Raw genomic sequence first — 14,231 nt, 5'->3', positions numbered from 1 at the left:
ACTGCGCAATTGTTGCTCCAGGCGTCTTTGGATGTCTGATTTCATCTTCGTAAGCATTTCATGTTCAAATCACCTGCTATGTTTAAAAAAAAAAAAAAAAAAAAACACTGAAGGGAGACCCTAACTACCACATTTGGAGATAAAGGACATTTTTTTATGAAGATCGCCATTGTGGCTCTTTCTAATCAAATCCTTTCATCTCTGACGGCTGTTTTTGAAAAGCGGAGAATCTTTTGAAGCGCTGCTCGGTCGAAAAAGTTTGAGAATTACCCGTGTAGAACATACGCAAAAAGGATATGTCAAAGGGAGGAATCATTTTGTCCAGGGAATTTTCCAGACAAACTTGTATTCATGTTCTCTCAACTTTTGTTCACTTTCTTGTGTCGTCTCCAACGAAAGAAAGAATACACCAAATAATTCATTCAAAAACGGTCTGAAAAATTCCGGGTTTAACTGTACATAGAAAAGAGAAAAAAAAAAAAAGAAAAAAAAACGAAAAGCTTTGTAATTTTTAATAAAAAAAAGGTGCCCTTGGTCTAACCTTGTAACGGCTTTGAAATGACATTTTCAGTGCGGCTTTTATGAAGCGTGTTGCAGCATGACTCATCATTTCTGCTCTCTGTGGGCTTTTGTACTTGCACAAGAAGCTCTCTAAAGGTCCTAGAAAGTATCCCCGTTTGATCATAATAGAGTGCTTACCTTTTACCCATTTCTTTTTTTTTTTAAAGAAAATGAGTCTTTGCTGGACTAATAGAAGCTCAAACACTGCTTGCCGCCATTGTATCTTCGGCGGTGAATGCTAATCCCAAACTCAACGGATAAAGAAGGAAATAGACGAGTTGTGATGGTCGCCGGTCCCTTTAATCCACCTTGTAGGTTCACTACATGTGACACCGACATACAGCATGACTATAATTAGAGGAGTCATTTGACTTTATTTTTAAAAGACGCCACCATTCTATTTTTATTTACAAAGCCCCTCGAAACAAACACTTTTGTTTTTGTTCCGTTCCACCTGGTGTTCTTTATGGCTCGCTTTGCTGCAGCTTCGCTTTCACGACGCTTATTATTAACAAGAGTTGCCCGTGCCAAGGTGGACGCCATGGTTATATCCCAAGGAGGATGCGCTCAAAAATCAATGTCGCCCATTCAAGGTTGGAACTGATATTCATTTGGCAAGGGCCTTTAATACAAACAAAATATGTTACGGCGTTAGCCCGTCTAAAATAGAGAGGCCTTTTACATTTGAAAGGCAGCAAATTCAATTTGTCGATGAGAGCTTGAAGTCCGACGTTGATGGGCAAACACGGACGCCTCGCCGTAGTCCACATCTGGCGCAGCCGTGCCCCCTCAAAAGCGTGTCGAAATATGTGACCAAAAAATGAGCAGTAGCGTGGTCACTGGCAAAACATGCTAATCTCTTGTCATATGGGAGAAAAGTGCTACCCAACAATAAATGGGAACTGGACCTGCAGTGGAAAATCAAAGCCAAGCGGGTACTCACCAGTGTTGAAGCCCCTACCCAGGGCAGGCCACGGCCGGTGGTTCTTCCACAGGTTGCCGAGGTACCAATCGCTCTGGTTTTCCACAAGACCCAGAACCTGCTGGCCTGAAACGAGACAAAACAAATATCTACTTTTATTGATTAGTCGCTTCTTGTAATTTTATATCTCCACTCAAACTTTCCAAGCAACGAGTAAGCGTTTTTTTTTTTTTTTTTTGAATGAACAGAATTTTTTTTATACGGGCAGGGAAAAAAAAAAAAAAAAAAAAAAAAGTAAATAGCCGTTTTTTGTACAGTACTTTGTTAAGAGTTTAAAGTGCTTGGGAAATAAAGTTGAGATGAGTTGACTTCATCTTAGGACCTTGGCGCCAAGACGCCACACAGACGGCAAAGCACCGCATGAGACTCAACTCACTTCAACTTAGTTCCCTGGCCACAAAAGCAATTTATTAAACTGACAACAGAATACGAGTCAGCTTTGGCTCCTTTCTGTTCATTATCAGAGTTCGTACGTCTTCTCAAGGTTCGCTAAATGCTTGATTTTGCATAAAGCGAAAAGATATGTAACTACGTTCGGAACGTCCAATATGCTTTTCTTAAGAGAAGATGGGGAAGATTTTTTTTTTTTTTTTTTTAAAGCACATTTCATATTGTCTGCATACAGAAAACGGTCGGAAGGGATCAGCGGCCAAGGCTTCAGGGGCACCTTAATCCCCCTCATAAAGCTGTCTTTTATGTCTGAGTCAACGGCAAACTGGGGCGCGGTGGGGGCGGACGGATTGGGGGGGCCTTAACTGCCACCCGACACTGCCATGACAAAAGTCACTCGGGGAGTTCCATAATTAGCTCACAAGAATCGGACGATTTAGAGCTATGGATGGTATAAAAGGCAAAAGGACGGTAAAAGGAGGACGGAGGCCCAACTTAGTAAAGAGCAGAATTCCAGCTGTTAAAGCCGAGAGAGGGAAGGCTGGCTTGGATGTGGGCTTAAGGGTGAAAGATTTGCTAGCCAGACGGATATAAAGGTCAAGGAGACGGACAGCAGACGCGGATGGAGGGGAGGACGCTTCAATAAAGGCCCCAAGGAGGAGAATCAGGAGATTGTTTGAGCAGGCAGCCGTGATGACTGAGAGAAATCATTAGCAGCAAAAAGGTAATTCAATCAAACTTTGTGGTCCGCTTTAAATTGAGCTGCTCCCCAAACATCCCCGATGTTGATTCAAGCAGCGTTAGGTGTTAAAATATTCATTATCATCGTGCCTTGTTTAAATTACTGCGAAGGGGGAGTGGCCAACAAATATCTAATGCTGTTGCAAGAGACAAAAAGCCTGTGCTATTCGGGTCCACTAAAATAAAGGTGCTCTTTTCTTTTTTTCAGTGTGGGACCCAATGCACTTTATATATATTGCTCTTGATAGGATCAAATTAATACAAGCAAATTAAAATGCTTAGAGTGTGTTCATATTTTACTGTGAATTGCCAAGAATGCAAAAAAAAAAAAAAATTTAAGAGAAAATCATAGAATTTCTTCATACGCCACACCTGTGAGGTGGCCGGACTATCTCGGCAAAGGAGAAGTGCTCACTTACACAGGTTTAGACGGATCTGTGAACACTGTTCGAGAGAAAAAGGCCTTTTGTGTACAAATAAAAAAGCTCAAGAAAAAAATGGGAGTTTTGAGGCCTATAAACAAATGCCTATTAAAAAAAAAACAAAAAAAACATCAATTCAGTTCTTGATTTGATTTGGGACAGAAAACCTTGAAAAAAAAAAAATCAAGTTGGCATCACGCGTTACTCATTAATATACGACGAGAATGCATCATTTACATTGCAAACTGTGCTTAACCGTAGTGAATATAAAAGAATGGAATGTAAAAAAAAAAAACAACCACGGCTGCGTTTTAATGTAGATGCTAAAAGTTAACTAGCTTGTCGTCAATCATGTTTAGCGCTGGAACAGGTAGGTATTGCACACATTTGTTTGTGGATTCATTCCTTCTTAGTACTAAATCGTTAATTACTGCGCTTTTTAAATTGCTCAGCTTCCCGCTGTTCATCCAGGCATTCATCTGAGAGTTGCAACAATCAAGAGGAAAACATGACTGAAGGGATTAAAATGGGGGGGAAAAAAAAAAACATTAACACGGTGACCTTGTTAAATTAGAGCACAATCAAATACTTTTAATTGGGAAAAACAGGGGGGGGGACTTGGTGGCCTTCGCTAGCTGTCAAATTTCAAGGAAAAAAAAAAAGCAGACACTTGGCAGACCAAAAAAAAAACCAAAAAAAATAAAAAAAAATCAAGCAAGGACACAATAAAATGCCCCTTTTGAAATAAATTCATCAAAGAAATAAATGCCACGGAAGCAAATAGCTCACACAGGCGCCTGGATTCAAACAAATTGCTCAGCTGTCAGCAAAAGACAGAGTCAGCGTTTTTCTTTTTTTAATTCTTCAAAAGCAGAAAAATGCACATTTTTCAGCTGAGATGCTATTGATTTTGCAAATCAACAACATGTTTTCCAGTCCCACGTTGTAGCATTGCCAGAAAAGCTCAGCTTGCGTTGGATCTACCGCGACTGCAGCCTTAGGCTAGTGGGACTACATTTCCTCTGATTCTCGGACACGAAAGCCGGACGCGGTTCCGCTCTGGTATGACAAAAAAACAGACGCCTGAATGCGGATGAGAACACAAGCGTGGATGTTAAAGTAAATAGGAAGAAACTTTGTCTACTTCTCGGTCCCACAGACCGCAATGATATTGTCCCACACGGCAGCGGAAAGCTCCGCCAGAAGTATCGCGCATTATGCTTGTCGGACTACATTTCCCATGATTCTTAGTCCTAGTTGCGGTCTGATGAAAACATACTGCTAACGATTAGATGCGGGTGAGAATCACAGCGCGGACGCTACAGGAAGGAATTTGAATTAAAAGGCGACCAACTGCACTGTCCACTTGGGGGGAAAATGAAAGGATTTTAAGTGCGGCCGAAAAATGAGGGACTTGAATGCCGTCATTTATGTAACATGGGTTTATGATCGTGTACATGCTAGCCGCGCGGTGTTGGCGTCCCCTTGTGGCAACACGAACCAATTACAAATCCCTTTTGGCGGGGTCGTTCGCAGATTTTCGCTACTCACGGCAGGGCGCGTTCACAATTATTATTCGACTACATTGTTGGTACAATTAATACAGCTGTTTTGCAATTATAATTGACTGCTACAGGATCATTTGAAAGGAGACCAAATTGGAAGTTGACCAACAGACGACTCGAGCCAAATGAGTTTACATCCCAAGTGTATGGGAAAAGGCAACGGGATTGTAAAAAGGGATGTATGGATTTTTAATGTTTGCTTTTGCACTCTTATCAGAGAGGAGAGGACGGAAGAAGAGAAGGGCAAAGCGTTGGCTACAATCGACGTGGGCAGTAAACAACGAGTTCTGTTGAGAGCACAGTGGTCTGTATTATGCCACAATTGCCCTGGCAAGGTTTCCGCGGTGTTTCTTTGCGCACTTCAAACAGTCCCAGCTGAAGATGAACAGATGGAGTTGGAGCTAATAAATGTTGAATATTTACTAGTATTACTGCAATGCAGCAAAGTGGGCCGAGCAAAAGGGAGGGGATGTTGTGGAAACGAGCACGTGGGAGAAATGTGACGCCACAAAGCGGATTTTTATTGGAACCAACGGCACACGGACAAATAAAGTGTAGCAAAAGGCGGCGTTAAATTGCGAGCTGGCAGGGCGAGGCAATTGATTGTCACCAGGACATCATCTTTGTCCCGGTGCCCTTGAACGCCACCTGATCAGCTAAAGAGCTTTTTTTTTTTTTTTTTTTGACGCACGGGGTTTAAAGTGCTGAATTAGACATGAAATGACGTGTCCTGCATTTATGAAACGGCAATACGCTAAGTGCTGCTAATTCAAGGGCAGGTAGTTGGCGAGGTAACACTCCCCAAGCATCACCTGCAATTAGTTCCGTTGTTCTAACGACGGCGTGGGATGTGGCGTGACGTCATGGTGGAGGAAAATTAGCTTCTGATGGCAGCTAATTACCAGCGTTCGCCAAAATTGCCATTGTGTGACTCGTTAGTGAGACATTTTTCAAAACGGGCTTATTCTTTTTATGTGCTTTGAACACAGTGCTTATTGTTCTATATACAGCCATTTTTTGTAAGCTACTTTAGTTTTCTCTAGGGGCGGCCATTTTTGTCACTTCTGTTGACTGAAAATGACATCGCAACTGCTCACAACGACCAATCGCGGCTGACCTGTTTTCAGATTCTGAGCCGTGATTGGTCATTGTGAGCAGTTGTGATGTCATTGGTGTTGTGTCAGGTACATTGATTTGCCCTGTGTACATAAATTAAGCAGCAAAATGCACTCGTTTTTAGCCATCTCTGGGGGAGGCCATTTTGTCACTTCTGTCGACTGAAAATGACATCACAACTGCTCACAACGACCAATCGCGGCTGACCTGTTTTCAGACTCTGAGCCATGATTGGTCGTTGTGAGCAGTTGTGATGTCATTTGCAGTCGACAGAAGTGACAAAATGGCCGCCTCCAGAGATGGCTAAAAACGAGTGGATTAACACTTATTCCACAAACTCAAAATGAATCAGAATGCCGCGTTTCAACTAGTGGGCCTGCTGGGAACATATTCTTGAAAAAAAAAAAAAAGATGTTTGGGTTGACTTCCGCTATAAGTGTGAAATGTAAAGTCTTTTTTAAAATAGCCTGCTTTAATATGTAGTCTCATTGGAGAAATTGCTGTTACTTTATCACATTACTCAGGGTAAGAAATTCCAAAGGTTTTTTTCCAAATGGATGTTCTTTAAGTGTGTAGGTTCAAATCCGAAGCCCCCGCCATCAAGTGCAAAAAAATCTCAAAACCAAGCTTCACATAATGCTGATTATTTTAAGTATTGACCGGGCTTAAAGTAGGTAAAAATATTCCGAATGTAGAAGATCGTGCCTGGACCCCTCGAGTAACGCTCCATAATGAGGTCTAATCAAGAATGTCTTTCATCATCATCATGGTTCATGTCCTTTTTCTTCCCTCTCATCTTTGCTACTCATGCATTTTAACAGCACCGACTGACCATATGCACAGCATCAGTCAGTGAGTAACACATGGTTTGCTTGGCTCGCAATCAGAGCTGCGCATTTCATAAAAGTATATCATTAGTTTACAAACAAACAAAAACAAAAACAAACAAAAAAAACACCCCGGTGATTCCATTTGAGTATCAACACAAATACATGTTGACGAACGGTACATTAGACAGATGAGAGTGGAAACGAGTCAAATACTGTCATCTTTAACGCAACTGTCAAAAAAAAACGGCGTAATATGTTTACGGGACTGTGTGATTACGGGGGCGCGTTTGACAAGCAGAGGAGGGGCTGGCGGTCTTTTACTCGTGCGCTCTGCGCTGATGAGGGCCACCGCGCTCCACTGAGTACGGAATGGCCGGCGGAAATGAGAAGACTTTTTCCCAATGGTCACAATCTCATGTCTTGTAACGTATCGATTCCCTTCAGCGGGCGGCGCCATGTTTGCGCTGACCTTTTGAACAATGCGGAAACGTGTCACGCAGTGACGTAGACCGTGCCAGCAAACTTTGCCGGCTGGTTTATCGACAAGCCAGGAGACCGCAACGCCTAACCCATCATCATTGCCACTCACATTGACATATTTTTTTTTTTCCCCTACAACACACATTTCAAGTACGTTTGAATCCCTGAGTCGTTATAAGCGTACGACACATGCCCAGGGGCGGAGCCAGAATGTGGTCAATGGGTGGGCCTGAATATCGTATCGTACATTCATAAAATGACAACCTGAATAATATTCAGTTCATATCTCCCTTCCACAATTATGGCATTCTTAATATTCAATAAAATAGAAAACACAACATTGATTAAAGATTGAAATATATCCTTTTTTTTTTTTCATGAATCCCACTGGGTGGGCAGTCTGTCAATCTGGGTGGGCCAGGCCCACACATGGCTCCGCCCACCGAAGATTCTTGATGAACAAGTACAAGGCGTAATATGGCAACGGGAAGGAAGTGGGGTGGGGGGGGGGCACAATCTATTAACATCTCTTTGACGTGCACTGTACATCATGTTCATAAACGGCAAGTAGGAACACACCTATGGAAGCGAAACGGGCTCCGACTGCACAGCGCTCCTGAGAGATGTTGAAGAATTAATGAGTTCAAAGGCATTACAACACACTGTTCAATCCCCCGCATGCACAGCTCTCCATTAAACACCTGACCTCAACCTGCCTGCCCTCCGCTGCTTGATACACACCATTGCGGGCCTCTCGAATTTGTCAAAGTGGCAAGGGTCACGGACTGCACTTTCCGGAGGCCACCGTGAACGGGAACGAAGGTAAAAATGAAATACGGGCTCTCGAGTGCTACTTTTAATTTCTCTAGAGCTCTTACCCAACCCTCGAATATCTGCTGATTAGAATTGAGGAGGGATTCCAGGAAACCAGCGGGGATTTCGGACACTTGATGGATAAACGACGGACATCGCTCTTTGCGGTTTCAGAACCCATCAGCAAGTCAGCATTTTTAAAAAAAGCGGACGCCACCGTCATCGCACGGCAAAAAACACAAGCGGTTCGGGGAGGGGGGGGGGGTGGGGTAAAGACCTGCAGGCAAGCAGGAAATTTAAATCCAGCGATGGACTCTGCACCGAATTGACAAAGTGTCAAAGACAACAGGAAACATGGGCTCCACAATTATGCTCGATGGGATGAAAATATCCTTCGGAGCAGATTTAACGGAGCAGTCGGATCAATGAAAACAACACTGAGAGAAACATTTGAGAGCATCACAAGCGGCCATTATGCGCTGAGGCCTTGTAAACGTGCGTATAAAACAGCTGCTTGGTCTAAAAGCAGAGCTCATATCATAGCGCAACTTTTATTGATTGGACTATTGCGCACTTTAGGACCGTAGGCCAATAACAGCGAGGGTAAAAGCAACAAAAGGACCAAACGATGCACTGTGGCGATTCGTTAAGGATGCGATTGTTGAAAATTGGAGCGCATGAGCGGGAATTTGATTGCAAACCGACAAAAACAACGCCGCTTTTATCAGTTAGCAAATTAGAGCAAAACACGCTTCACACCCACAAATCCCCAGAAGAGAGGTTGTGCAAATAGTACTTCACCCCGACGAGACTCCTTGCATCGTTGCGGTGAGCGGGGCTTTCGGTAATTTCGCCTTCCACCTGTAATTTGTTTTGCACGCAACATAAAAAAAAAAAAACGCTCCCTCGACTATCTGAGCTTTGAAAACAGCTCCACACGTCCGAGTTTACAATCTATCCCTTCATTCATGTGGAAGATGACCGGGCAGGTAGTGGAAGCTTTTTAGATGACTCATTCAAAACAAAATGTTCCCAAAGGCAGAAATAAAAAATAAATAAATAAATAAATAAATAAAAAAGCTGTAAAGCTGTAGCTTTGTCTTGCGAGAAAAGAAAACAAAATTTAAGTCACTCCATAACAAGCAGCAACAATTCTTCAATATTTGAACACAAAGGGTGGTGCAACACATGTAGACGGACAATATCACATATTAAATGGTAAATGAGCATATATCCTTTATCTTCTGCAAGGAATGGCTAACTTAAGTGGCTGTTACCGTCTCAATGTACTGCATATCTGTAGGCTATGTCTTACGCAGGCACAATATCCATTAAATTGTTTTACCTTTTAATTCTTTACAGTCTCTTTAATTATGTGCAACAATTTGGTCCAATTTGATGCGATGCACTCACATCTTTTGAATAAAAACCCCTTTTTGCGATTCAGGTTGTTTTCCGCCACATCCGCAGCCTGAACTGCCTCAAGTAAAATGAAGTATAGCTTTTCCCGCCCCCCCCCCTCCCCCAGAGTGCTTGTTGGTGCCTACTTTTGCTTTAAAAACATAATGGGAACGAACGACTCAGCCCGAGTGGACAAGGAGTGGGTGGCAGAGGTGGTGCATTGGAGTCAACTGCTAATGAAGATTGATCCGAAGCGCTGCCGGCCGCGCTGCTCTATAGGACAGCAGCTCCGATAAATCTTTGAAGCGATTCGCCGCAACCCAGCGCCTACGTGACTTCCTGCAACCTTAACTTTCGCCGATGAATTCGCCCGCAGGACTATGCGCCCCCGTGACACACGCTGCCTTTTATGTCTTTCACGCTGCCGGGGCATCCTTCAAGTGTAAAAAAAAAAAAGGTGCCAATTAGGTTTTCGATCATCAAGTGAACTGTCTGGAACTTTGAGTGCAACAACCTTACCTGACAATAAAGTAACATTTTTGCCAAAAGGTATTTGAACGCTATTTTGATTTATACTCTTTAATTGTGAATCCACACCATATTAGGGGACGTAAATAATTTATAAATGATATTTTTGGGAATTATGTTATTTCGAAATAATTTACTCAAATGCCCATTCCTGTCAAGAAAAACGCCTTAAATGTGCTTAAATTCAAAAGAAAGAGATACCATTAATGTTGACAGTACCGATTAAAAAAAATTACTTAATTTAATGACTATGAATCCATTATACCGGATATGATGCTAACTATCCCAAGATGCATTATTATTCTTTTTTTAAAGACACAAAAGTAAGCCGCGTTACCTTTGAACTTGTGGAAGACGGCCCATAGCTCGGCGATGTCCGTGGCGAACGTGATGTCCGTGTCCAGGACGATGACTTTCCGGAGATTCGGCGGAAGCGTCTTGGTGAGCACCAGCTTCATCAGACCGTAGATTCCCGAGTAATGCTTGTTGGGGATCCACGACACCTCAGACTGCATTCATTAGCGCATCAAGACGACAAGCAACAATCTGTCAGCCGTTTAACGGACAATAGCCCGTCCACATTTTTCAAAACTCAAACGGAATCTCGGGGGCAAACTATCTTAAAATATGGATTCACTTTGTTTCCTGAACTTGGACAAATTGGATATTAAAACGGGGCACTTTTAAAAAAAAAAATTTTTTTGGGGGGGGGGGGGGGGCATTTTGCTTCCAGAAATGTACTTCTTATGGCGAGTGGAGTTGGTGGGGGGGGGGGAAATAAAAGCGTTGATTTTCACTGAGCGTCATCATGCGTGGGACTCAATGTTGCTTGTCGCTGAGGCGCGGGCACAATGCGCACGCGGCAGCGCTTGCTCTCCGCTGTCTGTGTGCAAAGGAAGCGCTTTGCATAAAACTGTTTAAACAGAGTTAACGTTACATCCATCACACCCAGGCCATTCATTCCATGGCTGCAAAAACTAACATGCTGCAGCATTTGGTGTGCGAAAATAGTCTCATCACAAATGCTAGCGGAAAAAGTACTCTTTGTCAGTGTGTAAACAACAGCATCTCTGAATTACGATAACTGCGTTTGCCACATTTTTTTTTTTTTAATTGAGTTTTGTGTTCCTGAAAGGAAAAAGGGAGGTGGTTATTTGCAGGGAGATGCTTGTTATCATTATTATTTTGCTTTTATTGTAAATACACCAAGTGGCTAATTGAATCACGGCGTCAATTAAAGCGGAGGCCAATATTTGAAGGAAGACACTTCATCCCATCACTATGTAATTTGTTTCCAAACTTTTTTTTTTTTAGTTGGCAGCGACCCTCTTTCAAGATAAGGCCAAAGTGTAATAAAAGCGCGGTAATTATCAAAGCGACGGGCAGTGCCATGACAGGAAGTAAAGCAGCGAGTCAGTGAAGCAAACGGGAGCAGGCATTTCTCACCTTCAGCTCATCGGCGTCATAGAAGTCGACCCGGACAGCAGGAACCATCCAGGTGTGGAACAGAGACGACAGGATTTGCTGAGCTATGGAGTCGGTGATGAAATGGAAATGGAGGGGGTTCCGCCTGTGGACACGCACACGCGCGCCGAGCCCTGAATATATTTGATGCGCTTTTCACAGAAGCTTCAAAGCATTCCGTACCTTGAAAATATGCCAGAATGATCAACTCACACGCTAACGAACCTCGAGCGAGAACCGTACACCCGACTGTCTGAGCAGTCTTGATTCCTCAGCCGATCCGCATCTGCCATTAGCGGGGGATTGTTTTTGCTAATCTGAATATCGTTTTGGACGGGGCGCGCGCGGCGGCCTCGGGGAGACGCGACGCCGCGAAGGAGACGATTCATCGGACAGGACGGCCGAGGCTTATCCACGAGAGACAATAACGTCTGACCCGGGAGGAACTGCATCTTTTATCCTGGGCCTCCTTTGAAATTCGATGAGACAGCTTAAAGGGATTTATGCCGCTAAATGCATTTCGCCAAACACCGGCTCGTGTGCGTGCCGGGGAGGGTGTGCGGCGTGCACTCAGTAGGTATTCGGGGATCCAAATCAGGTCAAGAATTAGAGAAACTTAACAGGGGGAGCGAGCGCCACGGGACAGCGCTGGCTGGATGACTTTGGGAATCAATGTGTCATAGTTGCACTCACTCGGGGGAGTCTGCGAGCAGCAAAACAAGAGACGCAGAAGTTGCCCGTCCAAATAATGCCCCCCCCCCGCCCCCGACATCCTTTTGGACAAATAACATCTTTCATCGATGACTCGCGGATAAAAGATTTGCCAGGACGGTCCAGAGATCCAACTATTTGTATACGAGCAATTCAAAAGTCCATTTGTGTCACTCGATTTAAGCGAATCAAACGTGTGCAGCAAGCAACACTAAAAAGGTGGCCCGTTAAATCATTAAGACTGACATTAGACAACAAATGACCAATATTGACCAAAATCCCTCCTTTTGCTGCACTTTGAAGGCTTCGATGAACATGAGGATACACCTTATAATTTGAGTGTCAAACTAATACTAGAGGACAGGAAAGCCAACTAACAACCACGCAATAGGGGAAAATATTGCAATTCTCAATGAGGGAAAGGAATATTTCACCAGATGTTGACTGTAATGGAGGCAGTCCGGCAGGAGAGACCATTTGCTAAATGCTCCAGGTCCTATAATCGCCGGGGCCCGTGGTGTTTGGCAATCAATGGCCCCGTCTCGTCCAATCCGTTCGCTTTCAGCACAGTGTTCCCCCGCTGTCAGAGGACAGGCCAACACGGCTGATCTCGCAGGCTGCTGTCTGCTCAAATGCTTGTCACTCAGTGGCAAAACAACCGTGAGTCAACATTTAAAGCCCTCATATGATTCGACATTGCCTCGGGGCGTTAGAATATTAGCCGCGCTATTGGTGGCCGCTCCATAGCTTTTTAAAAAAAATAAAAAATAAAATAAATAAAGGTCATTCCTGTCCAAATCCAAACTCATCATCTGCTTTGAGTGCACAACAGTTGTGTTTATCCTGCCAAAGTCACCTCCCGTTAGCTTCAAGTCAGCATACCCTTTTTAAGTTCTAAATCATATCAACGCATCCAACGCCGGGCATCGATAACAATCTGTCACGACCTTGCGTCGGTGAGCTCGGCGTACAGAGAGCACCCTCGGTCAGGCATCTGAACATCATAAAACGGCCATTTTCTACCCCCACTGGTAAGGGTGTTAGGGAAACAAGTGCTAATGGGTTGGAACTAACTTTCATGGTTGTTTGGAAGACTCGTCCGACCCTGGCTACACTCTTCCAATAAAATCTCACACGTGATTATTTCAACAGCCCGCCAACCACGGTCCAAGCAATTGTTGGCTTACAGGAGTGAATTAATCAAAAGACTAATGGAAGGAAATGCTGAGGACATTTGCCCTGATTATGAAAAGTGCTCCAGCCAATTACTAAAATGTGCACAGGCGAGCCTGCTCCGCTTAACCCCGCCTAGTCAACCTCTCTGTGTTTGAGCCACACCTGAGTGGCCATTTTCCCTCTAAAACAACCCCTGAGTGGTGGACCATAATGCACTCCATCCGGCACTGTGAGCACGCGGATCCGTTAATTGCCAATAGAAATTCAATGAACCGAAGACTAAGAAGATACTCTATCATCCGTTATTTCCGAACCTTACTGTACATGCATACAGTATCCAAGAAGCAGCGAGGCGCTTACACGCTGCACAACGTGGCATAAGCTAGCTTGCCCCTATTCGGCGCTAGTTGTGACGTGTCCGAGCGGGAAGTAGCCTGGTGCCAAAAATAAGGAGTTGGTTTGGATGTTCCAACATGTTTCAACAGAAAGCCCTGTGCTCAGATTTCTACTAAGGTGGTGGCGGGAGTAGACAAGCAACAGCTGAAAGGAAGCTATATGAGGTCCTACGATGCTAATGGCAGAACAGGATCTGGGGGAGTTTAGGCTCGTCCGTAAGCTAGCTTCGTCAAGACTAAATGGAGGTGTACTTCAAGCTGAGTAGGGAGCAGTTTCTCGTCCAAAGTTTTCCTCAATTGCGTCAAGGATCGATGGGTAAGCAAATCGCAAGAAAATGTCAAAAGCTTACCGGTGGAAAAGGACGGATTTAACCAGGGTCACCACGTCTCGGCTGGCGTTGTAACCGGCGCAAACGATGGCAACGTGGATTGTCTGCGGAAACACAGGCAATAGATTTCTAAGTATCCATAAGTGAGCGAAAACAGAAGCAAGTGATGACTTTGCGATGCCACGTACGATATTGGGTGAAAAGAAAAATTAGCAACCCCTCAAGATGCCATAAAAAAAAAAACCTCTTCCCATATATACACGTTGTATCAAAGTAGTCCAAGGTATCGTTGACTTTTAATGTGGTTTACAAAACTACAAAACCAAG

At 43.9% G+C, this 14,231-nt stretch overlaps 1 protein-coding gene across 7 annotated transcripts in view; it reads right to left on the bottom strand.

Moving 5' to 3' along the window:
* large1 (LARGE xylosyl- and glucuronyltransferase 1) overlaps positions 1-14,231 on the bottom strand; it is a 76,106-nt gene that overhangs the window by 11,508 nt on the left and 50,367 nt on the right. For all 7 annotated transcript variants that reach the window (XM_086022295.1, XM_086022297.1, XM_086022294.1 and 4 more), the window contains 4 exons: positions 13,926-14,008; positions 11,276-11,399; positions 10,167-10,338; positions 1,505-1,609 (listed from right to left, as the gene is read on the bottom strand). In XM_086022295.1, the coding sequence (XP_085878421.1) occupies positions 1,505-1,609; positions 10,167-10,338; positions 11,276-11,399; positions 13,926-14,008 (484 nt within the window). The remainder of the gene's footprint in view (positions 1-1,504; positions 1,610-10,166; positions 10,339-11,275; positions 11,400-13,925; positions 14,009-14,231) is intronic.

The sequence above is a fragment of the Filicampus tigris genome, chromosome 22 (assembly GCF_054856515.1).
Source record: "Filicampus tigris isolate MCC_2025a chromosome 22, RoL_Ftig_1.0, whole genome shotgun sequence".
In the NCBI taxonomy this organism is placed as follows: domain Eukaryota; kingdom Metazoa; phylum Chordata; class Actinopteri; order Syngnathiformes; family Syngnathidae; genus Filicampus; species Filicampus tigris.
The sequence above is the reverse complement of the archived record's forward strand: the minus strand, read 5'-3'. Positions and strand labels throughout refer to the sequence as shown.